The 23,913-nt window shown below is 56.6% G+C and overlaps 1 protein-coding gene across 1 annotated transcript in view; it reads left to right on the top strand.

The window, feature by feature from the left end:
- SORCS2 (sortilin related VPS10 domain containing receptor 2) overlaps window positions 1-23,913 on the top strand; it is a gene marked incomplete at its 5' end in the record, with an annotated part of 475,854 nt that overhangs the window by 286,692 nt on the left and 165,249 nt on the right. The window contains one exon of the mRNA XM_079921045.1: window positions 1,520-1,619. Within this exon, the coding sequence (XP_079777171.1) occupies window positions 1,520-1,619 (100 nt within the window). The remainder of the gene's footprint in view (window positions 1-1,519; window positions 1,620-23,913) is intronic.

Raw genomic sequence — 23,913 nt, 5'->3', positions numbered from 1 at the left:
GTGGGGTGCGGTGTTTACACTGAGCAGCTCCAGGCCTCCCCCAGGAGCCCAGGCTGCACTGGGCAAGTCTGACACTCACGGCCCGGTCCAGCCCCTCCGTGGGCCCCGGTCCAGCCCCTCCGTGGGCCCAGCCCCTCCGTGGGCCCAAGGGGCTGCTTGGGCCGCCTGCAGGCCAGGCTCCACACGGTGCTAGGGTCTGAGGACAGGAATCCAGGTGACTGCCCCGCCCCACTTCCACCTCCCATCAGCTGGGATCGGCCGCCCTTGGCCCTGGAGCTCAGCTCCATGCTGGCCGGTCTCAGTGGTGATCAGAAAGATGGACGGGCCCGAGGGGCACCGGCACGGCAGGCCTCAGTAGCCTTGGGCTCCCATTCCTGGCCCCGTCCCCGCCTTGGGGTGAGTCTCCTGACCGGTCAGAAGACAGGACAGCCTGGGAGAAGCTGAGGTCTCTGGAATAACGCACGTTGGTTTAAGGACTGGAGGCAAAGTGCGGCCTGGGCCTGACCACGTCTCCAGCTCTCTGCGGCCGCAGCACGTTTGAACCAGCTGGTCACAAGGAGCGCTGGGCCCAGGGTCGCTGAGTTGAGCTCAGCAGAGCTGCAGCATGGAATTAATACCACGTCCCGACGTGTTGGTTGCTGTGACATTGCCCGTGATGTCTTATCTCCCTCTCACTGCTGCGGCCGCTCTGGGCGGAGGTTAGATCTCAGAGATTCTCTCCTGCAGCCCTTGCTTTACGGACAGGAAAGTGGGCACCCCCCTGGGCGGCAGGGACTGGCCCCGGCCCGGCTGTGGCGAGCGGATGCTGACACCCACTGGCCGGCACAGGGATTGGGGTCTGATTCCCAGCAGCTCTGGAGCTTGGGTACCTGCTGCCGCCACTGCAGCCCTGTAGGTGCACATGGTCAGGGCGGAGGGTGCAGCTCGCCGGAAGAACTCAGGGTCCAGAGAGGGAAACAGACAAGCAGACGGGCCTCAGGGCAGCGGGGAACTTCTAGAGAGCAAACAGGACTCCAGCTGTCCGTGGGCGGCCCGTGCTCACATCCTGAGTCGGCCCCCTGTCAGCTGAGTGATTTCAGGCCAGAACGTATCCCCTCCGAGCCTCCTCCTGGCCCTCTGGTCATCTTCGAGATGGACGTAGTGACGTAATCTGTCCAGGTTTTCCGAGGAATCAAACAGATGGAAGGACCTAGACGTGGCCAGTACTTATGAGACCCTTTGTAACCAGTGAGACGCAGATACAGTACAGCTAACATAGACCGTGGACCGCCCAGGGCAGGTGGCTCGTGGGAAGACAGGCTGGCATTCGCAGCTCCAGACCTGGGCTAGTGCTGGGTGTCCCTGAGGGAGCCCCAGTCTCCTCCTGGTCCCCTGGGGCATGCTGCTCCGGGGAAAGGGAGAGGATACACCCGAGGGTGTCCTGGGCGCTGCACCCACACTGGCGGGGGACACCGTGTGGGCTGGATACCTCTGCACGTGGAGGGGCCTGTCACTGACAGCTGTCTTCCTGTCCTCCCAGGTCATCGGACTTCGGGACGTCCTACACCAAGCTTACCCTTCAGCCTGGCGTCACTACCGTCATCGACAACTTCTACATCTGCCCGACCAACAAGAGAAAGGTAGGGTCTGCAGGGCAGCAGCCGCTGCCGCCTTGCTTCTCCGGGATCCTGACGGCGGGCGGAGGTGTTTACCTCCCAGCTCCCTGCGTCACCCTTCCCGCTTCCGCCTGAATTCGTTTGGATGAATTAAGTTCTAAAGCAGCAGCTGGACCTTGGGAGAAAGTTTGTCCTGGTGCGTTTGTTTTCCCCTGCCCTGGGCCGGCATCCATCCAGGTAGAGCGGGGCAGGGGCAGGGGTGGCCTCTCTGGAGGGGAGAAGGAATGTCTCGTCTTGGTCTGGCGTCCTTGGGTAGCAGCGAGGAGCGTCCCGATCTCCCGCAGGGTCTTTTAGTTGTTGATTTGCTTTTGATTTGGCCTTGGTGTCTCATTTGAGCTTTACTTTCTGTTTTCCTGGTCTGAGCGTGTCTTCTGACTCTGCTCTCTGCCTGACTGTGGGATCAGGGAACTTTGTCGTTTCCAGGCTACGGCCGCCTCCACCAGGTTCCGTGAGAAGACCCTTTTGCAAAGCCGTGGTTGCCTCCTAGCCACCTCGGGACCTGACCTGAGGTCAGAGGAAGCACCCGGGGCAGAGCCATCCTGCGCACTTGACTCCATGCAGGGAAGTAGACCGTTGTCACAGAGAGGAACTTGGACAGATGAGGTTCCTCCTGGGAAATGGGATGTCACGGCAGAGAATTGTGACATTGGGGATTAGAACCCAGAGCCCAGCCCACGGGCACCGATAGATGCTCTGACGCCACGTAGAGCCCGGAAAACCTCTGTAGACCGATGAGCGTCCCGGGAAGAGAGTCATCATGGCCAGATGGCTGGATGCGGAGGGCGCCGGAGGGTTTGCCGGTCACGCTGACGGCACGTTATTGGGCTCAGAGGAGTCGGTGTGTGCGTGAACTTGGCAGGTTCTGCAGGGACCGAGGTCCCGTCGTAGAGGTTTCGGAACGTGAGGACTGAAGTGCGTTGCCATTCCCTGGGAGCTGTCCAGGGAATCTTGATTGGCACTTTTTAATGGGATGTCCGCTTTCTGAAGCAGGTCTCTCCCCTCTGCCAACACCCTTCCTTGACTGGTACTGCGGTTAAAGCTTCCTGATGGACAGAATTGGAATGCAGAGGTGGGGAGGGCTGCTGGAGAGGGGGGACTTCACGGGGACACCGGTGCCTGCCCGGAGGGGACTCGGGACTGAACAGAGAGGGGCAGGGGTTTGGTTTTGCCCGGGTCTCCCTGGGCCCTGCTCGGGGACTTCACGTGCACCATCTCACTCTGTCCCACAGGGGCCGAGGAAGGAGGTGTTATTAACCCATTTTCCAGGGCAGAAAACTGAGGCATAGGAAGGTGAGACTTAGCGCTTAATCACACGGCTGGTGGTGGGAGGCCTGGATTTGACCCCAGCCTCATGTGGGTCCAGAGCTGAGGGGTTTTCTTGTGCAGGAGTGAGAGCAAGTACGGGGGAATGACCCCCCCAACTACCGCCCCACCCCGACTCCCCGCAGCTCAGCCCACGTGCTCCCCGAGCTGTCCCCGTCCCGTGTCTGGTTGGCCCCAGCCCGGGCTGGTGAGGGGTCAGCGCTGGGATGCAGCCCTTGCTCTGCTGGGAGCTCAGTGCTTTTCCCGTGTGCCGTCCCCGCTCTCTGAGCCACGGGGTTCTCTTGGGGGGCGTGGGGGGGCAGCAAGGGAAATGCCCAGGCAGCACCCTAGCCCAGGCCTGGGTGCGGCAGCGTGTGCATAGCACAGAGACCTTCGCTGGCCAGGAGAGCTGAGTGCTTGGAAGGGGCAAGGACAGACATCCTGCTTCCCTGCCCGCTGTCATCTCTCTCCCTGGGGCCCCTGTGATTTGGAGCGAGACAAGGGAGGGCTGCCGCGGGCTGGTGCTGACCCAAGCCAGAGGCCCCCCATCACCCCCAAACTCCAGCCAGCAGTGGACACGGGAGGCCATGCCGCCCATCTCCTGCACGTGCTCCAATTTCTATCTGTCTAGCCAGCCCGGTCCCGGAAGCTTCCTCCAAGCTGACCCTGCCGTCCGTCACCAGCTGGGAGGACCCACAGGTGCCCGGATGTGACGGTGGCTGCAGGGCCGGCCCCAAACACCATGTCCTCCTTTGGAAACTAGAAAGGCAGAGGCAACAGTGGCAGCCACAGAACGGGGAGTCTCTGAGGCGTGAGGTCAGGGAGGGCTGCTGGGCTGCCAGCAGTGAGGCCAGACAGACCCTGGTCCTGCGCAGTGCAGCCGCTGCTGAGCCTGTGTCCTGCTGTGAAGGGGGTGGCCGGCGGTTAATGAGACGATGGGCGGGGCTCAGCAAAGGGGCTTCTAGGTCACGTGGGGCATCCCGGCAGGCAGGGGGCACCAGGAGTGAAGCATCGGTTTTGGCCACCTGGGGGCTCGGGGCAGATGGAGAGCTGGGGGCTCTGACCGGGGTGCTCAGCAGAACCTCCTCTGTGGGCAACACTGGGTTAGGGATGGAGGCAGGGAGACGTGTGCATCTTTAAAAGAAGATAGGACATGATCGGCGATGCCTGTGAGAGGTTATTTTGATAATTTGGACATTTAGCCTGGAAATATCGCTGGGGATAGAGGCCGGGTCTGGTTGGCCACTGTGCCCAGCACAAACACTCAGCCCATGTTAAAGGATGAATGCATGCATGAATGAAGGAATGAATGAGCGAGCGCCGCAAGCCACAGCCGGTCCCGCTGAATGGACGCTATTGCCGAGTCGCCCACCTGATCCACAGACTCCCCTGCACCTGGATGGGGCCTGTAGGCGTGGAGCCCGAGGCTCCTTCCTGGGGTTGCATGGGGCACCCCGCATTTGTAGGGTAGCCTGGGGGACGGCACCCAGGCCGGGGAGCCCTGTCCTCAGTCCAGTTCTGCCATGACCCTCCAGGGAGGGGACAGCAGGGAGGTCCCAAGGTGTCTCGTCTCTTAACGGGGGCAATGATGGAGGGGAGATTGACAGGGGAGTGCTGAAGAGCCTCACTCATGACTCTGCCACGGAAGACATCCGCTGAGTCACGGCTCCCAGGTGTGTCCCCTTTCCAACCTCTGGCACCTGTGAATGTCACCTTATGTTGTAAATGCAGGTAGGAGCAGAAAAGCCACAGTCCCTGTCACAGAAAAAGCTGATGTGAGACCATGTCAAGTAAAGAACCGGAAGCCACGGGGGCTGGTGAAGGTAGAGGGGAGATCTGGGGGCTACGGGCTGGTCTTCCAACTCCTGAAGGGCAGGCCTAGGGATCGGGAAGCAGTCCAGGAAGGCTGCTTGGTGGAGACTGGATTTTACTCAGGTCCATCTCCTCAACTGTGCACAGCCCCTAGCACTCAGCCAACACTCAGGAAATACGGGTGCAGTGGGCTGGACTGGAGATGGGGTGGGACCCCTTCAGGGAAAGAGATTTCCATTTCATAAAAGGAAACATTTCCCCCTGTCATTGCCTTCATTTGTTCGCTCATCTGTAGCTTCTCAATTCCTAAGACACCCACTGGCGATCATTCTCAGTATGCCAGGCCCTAGGCCAGAACCAGATGTCAATCATAGTCATTTATTTGTGCGGAGGCGGGGCATGACTGGGGGGTTTACGTCATCACCTGCATTGCGCAGATGAGAAAACAGAGGCTCGGGGGAAGCTGGGAGAATAGTCCAGGTCACCCAGCTGGTAGGTAGCAAAGCTGTCACCAATGGATCAAACATATTGTGTCTCTGTACTTGGCATTGAGCAAGGATTTAAATCCAGTTCTGCTAGATGCCAGAGCCCCCTCTGTCATAACTTTGAGCTCACCAGGCACCCTGGGGCAAAGTTCCAGGGGGCAGATGGGGTTCCCCATGTCTGTGCAAGCCCAGCGCAGCCTGCTGTGCTGGAAGTGGGGAGTGTGTAACCCGCTGTGGCTGGACAGGGCTCGATCTGACCACAGCTGAGCTGTGTGACTCAGGGCAGATCCTGTTTCTTCTCCAGGCCTCAGTGTCTCCCTCCATAAGATCAGGAGGTTGAACTGGGGGTTCTCCAAAGCCCCTTGCACCTCCGGCATTCTGGACTCTCCTGGTCTCCTCCCAGGGGAAGAGCAGCAGCTGGGTAATGAGATGCACGTGGGCAGAGCCCAGACTCTGCTCTGTTTACCATGTGTCTCGGCTTCTCCTCCGCAAGAGGGCAGGTTTCACCAGATGTCCGAGCTCTGTCTCAATCTGACCCCCATCCGTTCAGCAGATGTGGGTCAAGGTCCTACTGTGTGCCAGGCTGCATGCTTGGTGCTGGAGGGTGAGAACCCTGGGTCCCGAAGCACCTACTATGTGCTGGGGTCCTTTGCCGGGCGCTGGGATATGAAGGTGAACTGGACAAGCAACTTGATCCTTCCTGAACCTTTGAGGCTCTGGTGGAGCCCTGGGAAACCGAACCTCTCCTGCTGCATTTTTGTGGGAGGAATAAGAAAAGGGGCCAAAGTCAGCCTCTAGCGGGACAGGTTTACCCCAGAGTGAGTGTGATCTGGGAAAAGATGGGGTTCTTCATTTGCAGGGGCACCTGCTTCAGCACGAGCTGAGGGTCTACCTCTCCAGTTATCGGTAATGGATAGGTTTTGCAGGAAGGTGTGAACGCTATTAGGAGTCCATTCAACAACAATTACAGGCGAAGCAGTACTTTACAGCTTCTTAAGAGACCACTTTGCAACCTGTCTTACAAAATGAATTCCCTTTTATTTTTGTCTTGCCTCTAGTATAATCAGAGCTCCCGCCTTGATGCCCATGGGCGAGGCATTCTACCACTGTCGTGGCGTGACCTGAGACCCTGGGGGCCCTGAGGACCCCTCAGCATCCCCCGTGTGCCTTCCGTGCTGTCTGAGTACCCGATTTGGCTTTGGACTACGAGCACATTTCTGACTCAGCACGAGAACCCCATGGCACGGGGAGAGGGTGTGGGGGCACAGCCCCGCCCCTTTCTAGTATGGAGGCAACCTTCCCTTCCCTGCTGTGGAGGCCACTCTTCTCTAGCGCAGAGGCCCCGCCCTGCTGTGGAGGCCCCACCCCTTTCTGGGTGGAGCCCCGCCCCCTCTTCCCTGGCAGCTGACCCCTTGGATCAGTCCCTGTCTTCTTTCCTGTTTTGGCCCCAGCGGTGCATGGTGGTGGTTGGGCCTCTGGAGGGAGCCGAGGTTAGCTCCGTCCCATGGACACGGCCACCTGCAGACCCTCCTGTTGCTCAGAGGACTGCTCGGTGGGGCGATCTCTGTCGGTTCCCCTCACATGGAGAGTAGCAGCCCCTGGCAGACTTGCTGCCCGCTGTGTCCTGCGGGATCCCCAGACCCCGTTTCCAGGAGCTTGGAAGCCCAGGACCTGCCTGTGTGTTTAGAAAGCGTTCCAAGCAGCAAGGACTTCGTTTTGTTGGTTTCTCCTCTCATTGACATGCTTGTGCAACTGTGTTATACTTTGCTTTGAAATCTTCTTCCCGAGTGTTGACCAGCACTTCCCTGTTCCGGCCCAAACATCTGACCAAGGACGTGCCATGAGGAAGGGACCGAGGCACAGAGTGGTGGGAGCCCAGCTTTGAGGGGGTTCGCATCCTGGTGTCTCCCCTTCCTGGTTCTCTGAGGTGTAATTTGGGGATTAAATGAGATGATGTACCACAGCACCTGGTCCCCGTGTCGAAGATGCAGTGTCTGCGTTGTACAGCATCAGGGGGCTCAGTGCCCCCACCTCTGAGCCAGGCCAGTGCACGGACCTGCAGACACAGTGCCTGGCACACAGCGGGGGCTCTGAGAGGACCAACCTCGCCACTGCGCATCTTTCCCAGGCCCAACATTGCCGTCAGGCCTGAGCCTGGACCCCTACTCTGTCCTCCCGTCACCCTGGGAGGACCCACCTTCTCCCTATTGTCAGAAAATGGGCTTGAGATGCACACTGAACGTAAGGCAGCAAGCTCAGGGGTGTCCGTATCTGATCTGGGCTGCTGCAGAGCTGGCTTTCCATGGCACAGGGACATGGGCGCCCTGGTGCCGTGCCCTCACATGTAGCGCTTACGCTCAGGACGCCTCCCCAGACCCTGGGACCTGGGCCTGCACCGGGGCTGCCACTGAACGTGAAGCACTCGGAGACGCCAGGTGCACCCTCTTGGTGTGTGCTCCATCGACGTGAGCGGGGGCTGGGCACCCACAGCACTAGTTCTCTGGGGTGGGAGGTGGGCAGGCCTTGTTGATTCTTGTTTCTGCTGTAGATTTTTGCCTGCCAGGGGGCATTCATGGCACCCTGTGCTCCTGCACGCTTGCAAACTGAAGCCATGCCTGGATGACACTCTCCAGGCAGGATGCACGCAGGCCGTTGGTGGGGGGACCCAGGCCTCCCTGGGAGCCCCGAGTGGGCTGTTCTCAAGGACGAGGCTGGAAGGGTCCATGGGATGAGATCAGATGTGCTGGTTTGCTTATCTTTTAAGAAAGTTCTTTTGTTGTGGTGGGGAGGCTGGCGTGGACTGAAGGAGAGTCCACTGTTCACCCATGCATCCATCCACCCACCCATCCATCCATCCACCCACCCACCCACCCACCCACCCACCTAGCCATCCATCCACCCACCCATCCATCCACCCACCCACCCATCTAGCCATCCATCCACCCACCCATCTAGCCATCCACCCACCCACCCATCTAGCCACCCATCCACCCATCCACCCACCCACCCACCCACGCACCCATCTACCCACCCACCCACCCACCCATCTACCCATCCACCCACCCACCCATCTAGCCACCCATCCACCCATCCATCCACCCATCCACCCATCCATCCACCCACCCACCCACCCATCCATCCACCCACCCATCCATCCATCTACCCACCCATCCATCCATCCACCCACCCACTCACCCACCCACCCACCCACCCACCCATCTAGCCATCCACCCACCCACCCATCTAGCCACCCATCCACCCATCCATCCACCCACCCACCCACCCACCCATCTACCCATCCACCCACCCATCCATCTAGCCATCCACTCACCCACCCATCTAGCCACCCATCCACCCATCCATCCACCCACCCACCCACCCACCCATTTACCCATCCATCCACCCACCCATCCACCCATCCATCCACCCACTCATCCATCCACCCACCCACCTACCCACCCATCTACCCACCCACCCACCCACCCATCTACCCATCCACCCACCCACCCATCTAGCCACCCATCCACCCATCCATCCACCCACCCACCCACCCACCCACCCACCCACCCATCTAGCCATCCACCCACCCACCCATCTAGCCACCCATCCACCCATCCATCCACCCACCCACCCACCCACCGATCTACCCATCCACCCACCCATCCATCTAGCCATCCACTCACCCACCCATCTAGCCACCCATCCACCCATCCATCCACCCACCCACCCACCCACCCATTTACCCATCCACCCACCCACCCATCTAGCCACCCATCCACCCATCCACCCACCCACCCATCCACCCATCCATCCACCCACCCATCCACCCATCCATCCACCCACTCATCCATCCACCCACCCACCTACCCACCCATCTACCCACCCACCCACCCACCCATCTACCCATCCACCCACCCACCCATCTAGCCACCCATCCACCCATCCATCCACCCACCCACCCACCCATCCACCCATACATCCACCCACCCACCCACCCATCCACCCATCCATCCACCCACCCACCCACCCATCCACCCACCCATCCACCCATCCATCCACCCATCCATCCACTCATTCAGCCATCTGATGGGCATCTGTGTGGCTCCAACACCTGTGGGGTCCAGGTGAGCAATGGCGAGGCTGATCCTGGGTGGGCAGGTTCACGGGGAGGGCAGGGACACGGTCAGGAGACATGCTGTGATTAGATGCTGCCCCCAGTATTCTGGTATGAGCAGTGGGTGAATGGGGGTGCTGTTTCCTGATACAGGGGAGGCCCTGGAGAGGCGGTAGAGCCCAGGATGGGGTACACCGTGTCCACTGGCCTGCAGCCTCCAGAGGTGACGCCCAGGAGGCCCTCGGCGTGGCCAGGCCAGAGCAGGAGACCAGTCAGGGCTGGCAGCACAGAAGAGCCGTGTGTGCCCGCTGCGGCTCTGATTCCATGGGGTGGGCTCTCGGGGGCTCCCCGCAGCCTGGGCAGCCTCTTGCCTGTTCCGGGGTTCTCTGGTCAGCCTCGGCACACAGGACGAGGCAGATGGGGTGGAGTCTGACCCCAGCACCCCCAGCTCTCTGAGGGTAAAGCCAGGACTCCCGAACCCCGCCCGCACGGTCCCCAGGTGTCACCCCCTTCCCCGGATTGGCGCTCGAGATCAGTTACCAGGTGGCGCTCGAGATCAGATTGGCGCCCCTGTCCGGTGGGAAGACAAGCCCGATCGCGGGGGCCTGCGGGGGCTGGGAAGTAGACCTGGTGCCGCACGGGCCTTCGCTTCCAGTCGGCGATGTGCTCCATGCTCCATTTCCCCGGAGCACTGAGTGTCCTCTCCTGTCCATGAGAAAAATGGCTCAATTGGGCCTGTCGGTGTACAGAGCTTCTGTCTCAGAAATAGAGCGAAACTCTCGAAACTTCAGCTAATGTGTGGAAAATGATGCCCTCTTAAAGCCAGTAGGCTGTTGCAGGAGAGAGGAGAGAAAGGGAAAAAACGTTTTCTCAGAAAACACGTCTCCTGGGCTCCGGCCTCTGGAACTAATAAACAGAGAGGGAAAGAGACTCCGGATTCACTCTGTCTTCTGCAGATGGTGCGGATTCTGAAACCCCAAACGCCACAACCACAAAATTAAGTAGAATGTAAAAGGGCCATCCCGGGGGCGTCTCGGGGCCCCCACCTGTGTGTCAGGGGCTTCATCCTGGGGACCCCCTGATGCACACCTACTGTGTTCTGCTCAGTGCTGTGTGTGTGCACGTGTCCGTCCATCCGGGCCGGGTGGAGTGAGAGGGAGAGAGGCCGGGCTGGGGCCGGGGAGGCGAGAGCGATGGGGAATCACCCAGGGGCACAGCGGCACCCCAAGGCAGTGACTGCAGCTGACATGTTAGGGATGAGAAAACAGAGCCTCACGGAGTGAGGCGATGGGGTGGCGAGCGGGACATGCACGTGTCTCTCGGGGCCCCACATCACGTGAGTCCACTCTCCCGTCGCTGCAGGCCCTGGGAGGCCCTGGTGTTTGCTAGACCTGCTGCCCTCACTTGACCCATAAACTGAAGCCTTTGGCTGGCTCTGTCTTCAGGGCAAACCAGGGTGTGTGTCCTTGGCCCAGAACCACCTTTGCTGCATCACGGAGACCGGGGAGGTGGGGGCTCGCCATCCCGGGGAGCTCAGACACTTTGAGGGGCTCGGGCTTGGTCCCCTCCATCCTACTCTTTCTCCCCCGCCCCGGATGGCTGGGGGATGAGGTGCTTGCTCAGCTGCAACGCCGGCCCGCCCAGAGGGGGACCCCAGAATGGGAAAGCTCTTTCCTCCTCACCTGTAGCGTGGACCCCCCTCCTGGCCCATCGTGGCCCCGTCTCTATATTGGACGTGGCCTCCATCGCAGTGACAGAAGCCCTGGCTGGCTCAGTACGAGGTACATAATGGGTGGTGCTGTCCTCTGGATGGGAGAGCAGGTGATGGGTTTATTTCCCTCATGCCTGAGGGCCACCAGGGGGACCCGCGAACACAGGCTGACCACGCCGCGTGGCACTGAAGGTCATCGACTGTGTCCTGTGCAGCCGGTGTGGGAAGGGATGCTGCGTCCGGGCCGAGTGCACTGACTCAGCGCAGACCCCATCCTAGTTTCCCACGGTATCCCCGCCCAGCATCCCCGTTAAGTGAGAGCCGGGCTTAAGGAACCTGCTTCTGATCAGCTGTTGGCCGCAGCCCGAATTTCACCCCTCTTCCCTTCAAAGGCAAGTGCTCAGAAAAGAGTGGTAGATGGTGCGTTTGTCCTTGTGCATGGAGGCTCTTAGGAAACTTGAAGGACCATAGCCTGGTAAAAACGACTTGAAATTGACAGTGATTTCCGCAGTGGAGGAAGCCCAGTCACCGCGAGGAGGCCCTGGATAGGTTAAGAGCGCCTCCAGCTTCCGGAATCTTTGTTTTTCTTTTTTTTGCACCAGCACCTTTGTTGAATTTTTTCCCCCATGGCTCCACCCCGTGGCTGCAAGATCAACTCCTATCCTGACGTGTAAGCTGGCCTTCTCCAGGCCTTTACCCACAGCTGGTGCCACATCCCCGCGGGCACACGGGCAGAAGCCCAAGCGTGGTCCTCTGCACTGCCAAATTCCTCACCCTCCACACCCCACCCACTGTGGACTCCTGCCAGCGCCCTGGGCCTCTCTCCATGTCCTCTGCCACCCCCGCCCAAGCTACCCTTCCTCTGACCTGGCTCAGCCCAGTGACCTCCCGCCATCACCCCAGTCCCCCCTAACCTGCGTCCCTCAGCTTCCAGAGCTCAGCTCTGCCCGGGCCGCCTGGCCTTCTGTTGTTCTTCGTGTGAAGCCCAAACTGCCCGCCTCCCCAGCCCGCAGGCCCGTGCCCTCTGACCAGCTGGCCATCAGAAGTGGTGATCCCTTCCAGCTCAGGCCCTTCCCCGTGTTCCTCCAGTTCAGGGTACACCCTCCCCGGGCCACACCTCCCCTAAGGCAGTTAGGACAGACGACACCTCTCCCTCCCCTTGCTAGGGCCAAATAATGACCCCCAAAGATGTCCACATCCGAATCCTCAGAACCTGTGACTATGTTACCTCTCGTGGCAAAGAGGGCCGTGCAGATGTGATTAAGCTAAGACTCTTGAGATGGGGAGATTATCCCCTGGGCCCACCGTTGTCACAGTAATCCTTGTAAGAGGAGGCAGGGGGATCAGGGAAGGAGATGTGACATTGGAAGCAGAAGGTCACAGGGTGGTAGGGGGAGTAGGGGAGAGAAGGGAGCGGGGAGACTGGAAGATGCTGCGCTGCTGGCTTTAAAGACGGGAGAGGCCGCGAGGCAAGGAACGTGGGCAGCTCTAGGAGGTGGGAAAGGCTGGGAGTGGATTCTCCCCTGGAGCCTTCAGAAGGGAAGCGACACTGATCTGGTACTCAGACCTGGAGAACTGTAAGACGATACACCTGTGTTACTGTAGCCCTGTAGCTGTAGTAATTTACCACAGCAACCATAAGAAACTCGTGCACTACCCAGGGTCCCAGGGTCCCCAGGCTGCCAGGGACCTGAGAATACTGCGGTGTCTGAGCCCGTGGAGAGCCAGGCACCATGGGGTTCCACTGGGGTCCAGGTCGTCCCACACCCTTTTGGTCCCATTGCCATCTGGGGCGAGGGTCGAAGGGCTTCTCCTCGGAATGGAAGGAGCTTTGTAATGTGAGGGCCTGGACGGAAAACAGTGGGCAGGCGTGTGGCCGTGGATGATGCTGGAGGGCGTGGTGCCACTGGCTCAGGCGGGGTGGGGCGTTGACAGCAGCCCCGGCAAGAGGAGGGTGCGGCTCCTCTACCTCCCAGCAGTGGAGACGCAGGTCCTGGATCTAGGAAGGACTGGGACTTGGGGATATTTCCTGGGCCGCTCTGAGCCTTGTTGGTAAAATGGGCTTCCTCATCACAGGGTTTCTGTAAAGGTGGAACGAGGTGCTTTCCGGGGTCCCGGGCACGGGGTCGGGCACCGAGCCATTGCCGTTCCGCGAGCGTTGCCGTGTGTGTGTATCATTATTCACCGAAGCCACACAGCAGCTGAGCCAGGTGTCCTCCACCTGCCGGTGAGCAGCCTGCAGCTCAGAGAGATGAAGTAATTCTTCTGGGTCAGGGCAGTGTGGGAGGCGTGGAGGAGCTGGACCCCCGTCTGGGCGGGGGTTCTTACTGCGCCCTCCCTGCCACCCGGGCTCCGTGGCGGGTACGGGGCAAATCCACGGTGAGGCAGAGGGAAGCCCAGGGAAAGCGCTTTGTATGCATATTTCCGGTACGTGCCTGTCGCCCAGCTTTGGCCGTTGCATTCTATCATTCACAAAGGTACTGACCGTGCCTCTCCTCCCCGCGTGTGCAAACACCCCGGTTTCCGGGAATCCGGCGATTTGTGTGGTTTATCCGGTGGCTGCCCGCACTAGGAGAAATCGTCAGACACGAGGGAAAATATAAATCAAGGGAACAGAGTGTCTCATGTACGTACACGGACTTGATTAGTGAGGAGAGTGGGACGAGCCACTTCACCTCTCTCTGCACTAGACGTCGGCTGGAAATAGGGATATCAGCACCTACCTGTGTCATTCTCTGCAGGTGTTTATGGGAAGGACTTGGGGCCGTGTTCGTGCAGTGGGAAGGAGGCCTGATTGGTCAGTGGTGTCAGGCTTGGGTGCCAAAGGGGTAGAGTGGCAGCACCTATGTCACACAGCAGCTGTCTGCACGTGACCTTTGTGGGGCCTTTTATTTCTAGTGTTTTCTGTTCTACTTGTCTTCCTTTGACAAACCAGCCACCGAATAAATACCCCCCACCATGCTGGCTCGTTTGATTGCAAGTAATATGAAGTCACTCAAACAAGAAGAGTAATACATTGGCTTATGTAACTGTGAAGACCAGGGGCAGGGCTTCCTTCAGGCACAGCTTGATCCGGAATCAGATCAGGAATCAGTCTGTCTCTCCCCACCTCTCGGCTCTGCTCTCCTGAGCTTAGGCTTGGGTTTCAGGCACAGGTGGGTTGTTTGGTGGAAAAGATGACCTCTGGCAGCCCCAGGCACGTGTGACCCTTGGCACCATGATCTCAGAAGGAGCAGGGGTCCTTTCCCAGTAGTTTCAGCACAGATCCCAAGGAAGACTCCCATTGGCTGGGCTGGGATCATGTGACCTGTTCCTGAAGCAGTGGGTGTGGCCAGAGGGAGCTGGTGCTCTGATTGGCCAGGTCTGGTCATGTGCTCTCTGGGGGGCAGGGTCAGTCCACCCAAGTGGAATATAGTGAAGGGAAGATGGGTCCTCAAGCCTGGCAAGCAAGGTTTTGTGAACAAGAGCAGGTGGAAGAAAGAACAGCCCATGTGTCCGCATCAACCAGTGTTTACTTACATTGCTTCTGTTGAGTTTCTTCTAACTATACAGTTAAAAAAAAAAAAAATCATTCCTTATTTGAGGAATTTTTCTTTCAAATCTCAAACTCCCTCTTCTTGCCTCTTTCAACTCAGCAGTAAGTGTATATTTTTAGCTTGAAAGAAAGACCTCACAGCCAGCCTTGTCACAACTTGCTTTCCCATGGAGGTGCCCTACCCTCACAGCGTTCCAGATGTGGACCCCAATGGGGGTGGGGGGGCTTTGTGTGAGGAGCTGTGGGCGGGGGGAGGGTTCCCCATGCCAGCAGGCCCTGAACCCAGGCCAGGACCTGGGGCACTGATAATCTACCTGTCACTGGTCACTTCCCCTGCTCTTACTGGGGTGGGATGAACTTGGGCAGCCGCTGGCCTCTCGAGACCCTGTGTCCTCAACGTGACATGATGCGCTCTGCACAGGAAAGAAAAACTATGTCAAAGCTTATGAAGGGCCCAGCACCCGCCTGGGCGTGTAGTAGGTGCTCAGTTAACGCCTGTTCCCTCCCGTGAGCACCCACAGCCCACTGTCTGCAGAGGGCTCGTTGTCAGGGTCCATCTCATCCATTCTCTCCAGACCAGTGGAGGCTCCTCCTGGGCCAGCGCCACGTCTTATCCAACTTTACCGCCCAGGCCCGTTCAGGACAACCACATCGTGGGCCCCTGGGAACTGACTAGAATGTGCCACATCAGCTCCCAGCTCTGGGGGCGTGGGGACAGGGGGATGGCGTCAGGAGATGGAGTGAGCCCTAGCGTTTGTTCCCAAAGACTGGAATGAGTCCAACATAGCTCAAACACAGATCTGCTGGTGACAGGGCTGGGGGAGGGCTGGTGGTGACCGGAGATAGCCACTCCTCTTTTTTTTTTTTTATTGGGGTATAGTTGTTTTACAATGTTGTGTTTGTTTCTACTGTACAGCAAAGTGAAGTAGAGTTCCCCATGCTACACAGTAGGTTCTCATTAGTTATCTATTTTATACTATTAGTTAGTGTATATATGTCAATCCCAATCTCCCAATTCATCCCCCCCCCTTTCCCCGCTTGGTGGTGTCCCTATGTTTGTTCTCTATGTCTGTGTCTCTATAAAGAAGATGTGGCACATATATACAATGGAATATTACTCGGCCATAAAAGGGAGCGAAATTGGGTCATTTGTAGAGATGTGGATGGACCTAGAGACTGTCATAGAGAGTGAAGTAAGTCAGAAAGAGAAAAACAAATATCGTATATTAACGCATATATGTGGAATCTAGAAAAATGGTCCAGATGAACCTGTTTGCAAGGCCTCTCCTGTTTACAATGCAGGGAGACAGTGTCTTTTTGTTCCTCGTGTGTGTGTGTGTGTGTGTGTGTGTGTGTGTGTGTGTGTGCGTGCGCGCCAGGGGGGCTCCCTGGCCCTGAGCAACCCTAACACCGTGCTGTGGGGGGTAAAGGTTGGAGTCAGTGGGGACCTGGGTTCCGGGCCTGCCCCCGCCTTGTCCTCCAGGGCTGCCTGCAGAGGACAGCATCTCTCTGGGCCTCAGCTTCTGCACCTGCAAGAGGAATGTCAGCCTCCTCCAAGTCCATGGTCCCCCAGCACTGCAGCTTTTTGTGGCTGTGGGGCTTTGGTGGCGGTCAGCAGAAGCCAGTGCAAGCCTGCAGCAGCAGAGGGATCTTTACTGGAAAGACGTCAGATGGAATTAGAACCCCAGGAAAGTGGCCGGCAAAGGGCAGGGAGGCTGCAGGGGCAAAGAACCCAGCGTCACCCACCCGCGTGTCTCCGAGAGATCGTGGACTTGCCACTTGCGAAGGCAGAGGGGCCTTGACGGATGGTCCCAGGGTGACAGTGGGAGGTGGGAGAGTCTCCCCAAATAAACGGGAGTGGGTGCCTGTGACTGCACGTCCTTTGTCCTAAGGGGGAAATAAAAGGTCCAAGTGTCCGAGCCCCTCTGTCCATCTTTCTGACAGGGGACCACAGGGTACGGCAAGAGACAACGTTGGTTCCAACGTGACCCTCCTGTTTGTCAGCCAGGGTGCCCTTGGACCTGTTACATAACGCCTGGGCCTCCTGGTTCCTCTGTGACACAGATGGATGACGGCAGGCCCACGGGGGCATAGCTGCTGTGCACCGTTGGGGGCTGAATAAGGTCCCCTAAAGACGCCCCCATCCTAAATCCCCCAACCTATGAATGTCACCATAAATGGGTGGGAACAGGGATTTTGCAGACGGCATTAGGTTAAGGATATTGAGATGGGAGATTATCCTGGATTATCCGGGTGGGCCCAGTGTCATCACAAGGGTCCTTATCAGAGGGTCCGAGTGAGAGACTGAAGACACTGCGCTGCTGGCTTGAAGACAGAGGAGGGGCCACGAGCCAAGGAATGCGGGCGCCTCGAGAAGCTGGAGAAGGAAGGAAACAGATTCTCCTCTGGGGCCTCCAGAAGGAACCAGCCTCACTGACACTTTGACACTTTGACAACTTGATTTAAGCCCCATAAGCTTCATTGCAGACGCCTGATTCCAGAACGGTAAGGTAATACATTGGGGTTGTTCACAGCCACTAAGTTTGTGACGCTGTTACAGCAGCTACAGGAAACATCACACGCTCCTGGCACCTGCTGTCACCTTCCCTAGCATTTCAGTGGGAGAGACGCCCCACAGCAGGTTCCCAACCCATGTCACCTCCCTCCACCCTTTCTCCGTACGAGGGATGCCTCGAGGTGCTGTGGCCACAGAGGCTCCCACCCGTGAGGCAAGGACTGCAGACCTGAGACCCACCATCCTCGGCGCTGTCACCTGGAGAAAGTTCTAACCTTTGGCACACGCTTGCCACTCACCGTCTTTGGAGGGGCCCTTCCTCTTGCAGTCTGGAGAGGGCGGTGCGCCTGCTAAATGGGGAACCGTGACCCGCACTTCCCAGGCTGCGGGCGGTCATCCTTGTTCAGGTCAACGATCTAGCGCCCTGGACCGGCAAGAGAGCCCCAGGGTGGGGACAGGGCTGCTGGGGACCAGGGGGCCACCTGCCCAGCTTCTGTCTCAGCCTTTGTTTTCTACCTGGGGTGTCTGATTCAAGGTTGAGCTTTGATAATTGCGCTAACAGGTGTAGCGACTACCAGGGACTTGGCCTCTCCTTCCTGCTACTCTGTTCCTGAAGTTTTTTGGCCACCCCCCTCATTGCTTTTAGCTTGCCAGGCAAGAGGTGCTGGATGGAGCTATAAAAAACGTGATTGAAATTCTTAAGGGAAAATAACTTTGCTATCGCTGGTCTGAATCTCTCAGCCCATCCTCCCCTCGTTCCTACCCCGAGAAAGGATTGCTTTTATAAATGGGATTCTCGGTGGGGGTTGTCCCTCCAGCCTGGTTTGGTGGGTACACGGTGACCCCCTACTCTGTGCGCTACCGAAAAAAATAAGGATCCTCCTAAGGCCCTGCCACGGTGAGTCTCAAAGTCCAGGAGAGCCGACAGACGAGGACACGGGCGGTGCTAACACAGGCGGGTCACGCATGCTGGGCCAGAGGGCGGCCGAGGGCTGGGACCTGCAGCGGGGCACCAAGCAGAGACCACGGCGCCACGTAGCAACCAGGAGCCCACCCAAGAGGGCACAGTGCCAAGGGCAGCCATCCTCCCGTCTCATGTCTCACGGTCGGGCTGGGTGGGCTTTGCCGCCATGAACTTGGTGTCTGGTGTGAATTCCCAACTCCCTCCCCCCAGACCTTGGCCGCCTCTCCGTGTGAACACAAGGCAGCCTGGTAGCCAAGCTGCTCATCGGATGACTTTTATGTTATTTTAAAAAATCGATCAGCACCTCCTGGGCCGGGTCCCAGTCCGTGAAAGGAAACTGTGATTAGGTATAGGAATAAACTGTAATACCACACAAATAATACCACCACGTAATCACTCAGGTGCAGGAGAATAATTACACGGGTAATCATGCTCTGTAGCTGTCAGCGCTGCCCGCCCCGCGGATCCTGGTGCTCTTAATGGTTGCAGGCGCCGTAACTGCTCCGCGCAGCCCATAGATACCTAAGGACACAGCCAGATAGGAATTCTAATTGTCATGTAATTAGAAAGCTATTAAATCGTTATTTGTCCCACATCAATGAGCCAGTGTATGTCCTCCAAAGTCCTGTGATACTTTTAGCAAAATGTGGCCATCTCCCTCACCGGCAGGGAAATAAATACCTTTTCTCCCCGAGAGCGAGGGCCCTCGTGAGACGAGCACAGGAAGTTTCTAAGGGTCCTCAGTGGTGTGTGTGATGTCACTGGGGTTTCTGTTCTCTGAGTTGACCAGTCGTTTTCCTGGCCCTTGCATAGAAGATAAAGATCGCCAGGAAGGGGTCTTTGCCCCCCTGGCCACCAGCACTTTCACCGGGGCATAGAGGGTGATCCTGGGCTAGAACCTGGCTGGTGGTTGGGACTTCCCTGGTGGTCCAGTGGTTAAGACTCTGTGCTTCCAATGCAGGGGGGCGCGGGTTCGATCCCTGGAAGGGGAACTAAGATCCCCCATGCTGTGCGGAGTGGCCAAAAAATAAAAAAAAAAAAACCTGGATGGGGACAGGAAGGCTGCCAGGTTAGGGGTATCTCTAGACCACGACACTGATCTCTCAGACAAAACAGTGTCAGCCACTGCCCCAGGCTTCCTCAAGTTCCCCGTAAACCGACTGGGAAGAAGGAGCATAGATAAAATGCCAGAAACAGAGACCAAGCTGGGACCTGAGACCAAGCTAGGACCTGAGACCTTCCACTTAGCAGAGCGCTCGTGAACCAGAGCAGCCCTGCCCACCAGCAAGAGGCTGGGAAACCCTCCATCAAAGGCCCAGCTGGGTGGGCATCTCGGCGAAGGCATGCTGTTCCCTCCCTCTGCCCCACCTACACCCCGAGCCTCTGTACCTGCACAGCCTATAAGGCAGGAGCGGGGTGTGGATACCTCTGTGGGGAGATTACGTCCTGTGGTTCCCGGTCCCTGCAGGACAGTCAGTGTGGGTGGAAGGCGGAAGTTTAGGAGAAAGGACAGTGATGAAATGCAGCTCCCAGAGAGAAGGAAGAAGTGGGAAGGGAGCGAGGGTGTTAAGGAACACTTGTAAGACACCAAAACTTCAATGACAGACCAAGGGCATCTCAGAGGCATGAGAAGGCAGGATGGACACCGCGGGGAAAATGAATCAGTGACGCGGAGGAGAAACTCCGGAAGTTCTCACGAATAAAGAGGCTCGAGGGGCTTCCCTGGTGGCGCAGTGGTTGAGAGTCCGTCTGCTGATGCAGGGGACGCGGGTTCGTGCCCCGGTCCGGGAAGATCCCACATGCCGCGGAGCGGCTGGGCCCGTGAGCCATGGCCGCTGAGCCTGCGCGTCCGGAGCCTGTGCTTCGCAACGGGAGAGGCCACGACAGTGGAGAAACCACAACAGTACCACACACACACAAAAAAGAGGCTGGAGACAACAGGGTCATAAGAAGGAAGACGCTACACAGGGAAGGAGAGAGGGGGCCTGCCAGAGAACTACAGGCGTATCCAAATAAGAATCTGGAGCAAAGGGACCGGAAGCAGTGATCAAAGATTGAGGGGTGGGGTTTGAGGAGTGGGTGAGTTTTTCAGAGAAATAAAAAAGCCCTTGTTAAGCCTCCCTCACATTCTGAATTGTTTTCTTTAATTACGAGGGGAAAATGTCTTTTTTCTCAAAAGAGAAAAATTGTTTATAAAAGAATGAAAGCCAGGCCACTACACACATGTTTTCAGTATTAAATTTCAAAATAATAGAATGGATTTCGAGGTCTGCAGATAAGTACGGAAAAGCTGGGATCTCAGAATTTAATCCCCAGCTCAGCTGTCATGCGTAGGTTTAGGGAATACCAAGGCCTCTAACTTACATGACCAGGCATCAGTCTCGAAAGGGAAATGCCCTGAAGACATCTTCTGGCAGCAGAGAGATGGGTTAAGCTGAGGGCGGTTGAAGGCCGAGAAGGTCTGGCGTAGAAGCAGGGGAGGACTGAGGCCAGGTAGACACCAGATGCAGCTCAAACAGGTGTTGTAACAATGGATAGAAACAAAATGCACATGTCAAAAATATATTTTTTGGAAAGGAAAAGCTTTCCTCCGAAATCTGGTTAATAGTAATAAGGACTGTGATGCTGGGAAACGGGAGGAGGAAGATGAAGGTGGGAGAGAAGCTTCCAGACTCCTTTCCAGACATCGAGGGAAGCCAAAGCCACGCTTCATTCCTTATTTTGGAAAAAACAAACTGAAGAATATTCTTTAGAAACTTTAAATAATCTTTAGTGGAATCCAATCAGAGAGTTCACTGCCCACATCCCTGGAGAAGATAAATGCAAGTAAAACGACCATGTGGCAAAAGACAGGAGTGCGTGACACAGCAAGGAAGTGTTTAGAACAGCATAGCTGATGTAAGTCACACATCACTCATGACCGTGAAGTAGACGTTGACTCCTTGCCCTTGAGCACTCAGCCTCCTGGGAGGAATGGACCAGGGACGCAGGACGCCAAAGAGGGAACCTCACCTGCTTTAAAATACTCCCGGGGGTCTCACCTGATGCCCTTCTGATGCTGGAGGATTGAATACTGTGAACTGGAAGATCTTTGCAAGCTGTGACGTGTGAAAGGTGTTTCTTATCACGATGGTTAGGTGACACCAGTGAGTGACATTATGATATTATTTGAGGGACTAGAGAAGGACCGCCCCCCCCATCATATCCTCTCCATGCTGACCCATCCCAGCCCTCTTTCTGAGAACATCTTCCCTGGGAGGTGACTCTGGTGCTAGACATACCACCAGTAAAGCTTCAAGTCCCCAGGTAAACTTAACAAACACCTTTGAAGTAGTTAGAGGTAAACTATTTAGAATATGTGGAAATAGAAAGATGAAAAAGGTGCCTGCACTGTCCTCAGGACATGTTTTTTGTGAACAAAAGTATAGAAAGTTATTTAAACACATTTAAGAAGATGCCAGGAAAGGAGGACTATACTGTGTTGATGGGTCGGGGGGAAACCAACTTAGTAAAGAAGTCGGTTCTTCTCAAACGCATCTGCAGACAATGCAGTTCTGCGTGAAAACACCAATAGGTTTGGGGTCGTTTCGTTTTGTTTGAACTTAGCAAGCGGATTTGGAAATGAATATCAAAGAGCAAAGGACCGAGAATGGCCAAAGAAGGCTCAACGCCCCTCAAGAGCAAAGCAGGTGCCTTGCTTTACTGAAAACACCCAGAATTATCACAACGATTGGCATACTTTGGAAAGACAAATTGACCGATGGGACCAAATCAAGTGCCCAGAGACAGACCCAGATACGTCCAGAAACCTTAGGCCCTGCTGGTTGGCGGGGGTAGGGATGGAGTATTTAACATGGTGGCAGGGCAATGGGTGATGCCCTTGAAAATAAGTGAGACTGAACCCCCATCCTCACTACGTAACATTCATTTCTGGTGAAACAGACACCTGTACATGAAAGACAAACCCATAAATCTCTTAGAAGATGAAACAGGAGAATATTTTCCTGACCTTGTTATAAGGAAGGATTTCTCCAACAAGACAAAGCTCAAATCTTGAAGGAGATGGAAAAGTTGAATGCTTACGTATGCTTGTGGATAGAGCGGGGCATTTGGATACCAGGCAGAGACACGGAATTAAGTGCCAACGTCGGGCTTTGCAACGTTGAGATTTGTGGGAGCCTCAAGGAAGGCCAGATCCCTGAGAGAAATGCCACGTGGGCTGAGCTGGCCACGCGAGGGAAAGCAGGGAGATCAGGGCACTTGAGAGAGGCTTGATGACATAAATGTCCTGGTGTGTAGAGACAGGTGTGTAGGGACGAGTGTGTGTGGACAGGTGTGAGGGAGGCGAGCTAAGTGCTTGGAGGCTGAGGTGCTGAGGCTCAGGGGAAAATGCAGAGAAGTTGTCACAGCCGTAACTCTGCCCGGAATCCTCCACTTGGCCCGGCAGATCAGTGGGCTGATCACAGGAGGAGGACGGAGAAGCATCGTCCAGGTGCGTGTCCTGTTTACGCCTCTCCTGGAAGCCGGAGTTCAGATCCAAAACACGCAGACGACCTGCTGGGACCCCTTCAGGATAAACACACCCTGTGCATGAACGTGATGGTAATTGCATGAGACGGACCATTTCAGAACCTCCGGCTGGGTGAATGGGTCGCTGTTAAACTGCCTCGTTTTAATGGCCACTTTCCCGAGGAGCAGTTATGTACAACCGCCTCCGAAATTGTCTGGGAATGACTTACCGCGGGCAGCGTTCTGATGGTGCTTTCTAGCAGAGACACACAACTCCCCGCCCACCTGCGTGGGCTGGCGGAACCCGGAGGAAAACGCCAGCACCCTCACCAGCCTGTGCAGGCAGGCGGGTGAGGAAGATCCAAAGTGGGGTCCACTCAGTGGTGCCCTGGGAATCTCTCCACCCAAAGCCAACATTTGGGAAAAGCACCCCGTTCTCACTCATCCGTCAATTATTTAGTGTTGGAGATAAGAAAAGGAACAAAACAGCACGCATGCTCTCCTACCCCTGAGGGAAAGTGGCATTGACTCAAGCAAACCCTGGTGGTGGAGGTAATGCACAAGTGTTAGGAGAACACATTGCTTTAAAAGTCGCTCTGGCAGAGGGTTATGGGGAGTTCTCCATGCAAAAGGGGCACTTGAGCCAAAATCCGAAGGCAGGAGTTACATAGGTGAAAGGTGGGGAGGAAACAGCAGGTGCAAAGGTCCTGAGGCTGAGAGAGCTGGAGGAAAGCCAGCGTGGTTGCAGAGCCATCTGGGGAAACTGTTCAAAAGGAATAGATGAGATGGTTTGCAATTAACATAGCAATGCCCACTAGCAAAAGGTGCATCTAAAGTGGTTTAAGAGTTCTGGAAACAGTCTGTGTATTACACACTCCACTAACATCTTAACAGTCATTGACTCCCAAGAGAGATGGAAACTAATAAAGGGTGTTAAACAGAGAATGACAACCCTGGGGTTGTATTTGAAAAGGTCTCCTATGGTGGGGTAGGAGGAGACCCAGCTGGAGGCCACTGCCGTCATCCAGGTGAGGGGTGATGGAGGTGTGACTGTGGTAGTCGGGTTTCAGCAATGGGAACAGTGGGGTCACCCCTCTGAAGCCGGAGATGCTGGGGGAGGAGTGGGTTTGTGGGTAAAAATAATGAATTTTCTCTGGAGCATGTTGATCTTGGAGAACCTTGAGACGTCGAGTGGGAAGCAGACATTTGGATGTGTGAGTGAGGAGCTTGGAGGAAGCGCTGGGCTGGAGATGCCTGTGCAGCGTGTGTCAACTAGAACTTGGGCACCGAGGAATTCTCCCAGAGGGGATG

Source organism: Stenella coeruleoalba, assembly GCF_951394435.1.
Source record: "Stenella coeruleoalba genome assembly, chromosome: 4".
NCBI classification, from domain to species: domain Eukaryota; kingdom Metazoa; phylum Chordata; class Mammalia; order Artiodactyla; family Delphinidae; genus Stenella; species Stenella coeruleoalba.
This window is presented reverse-complemented; position numbering and strand designations above follow the sequence as displayed.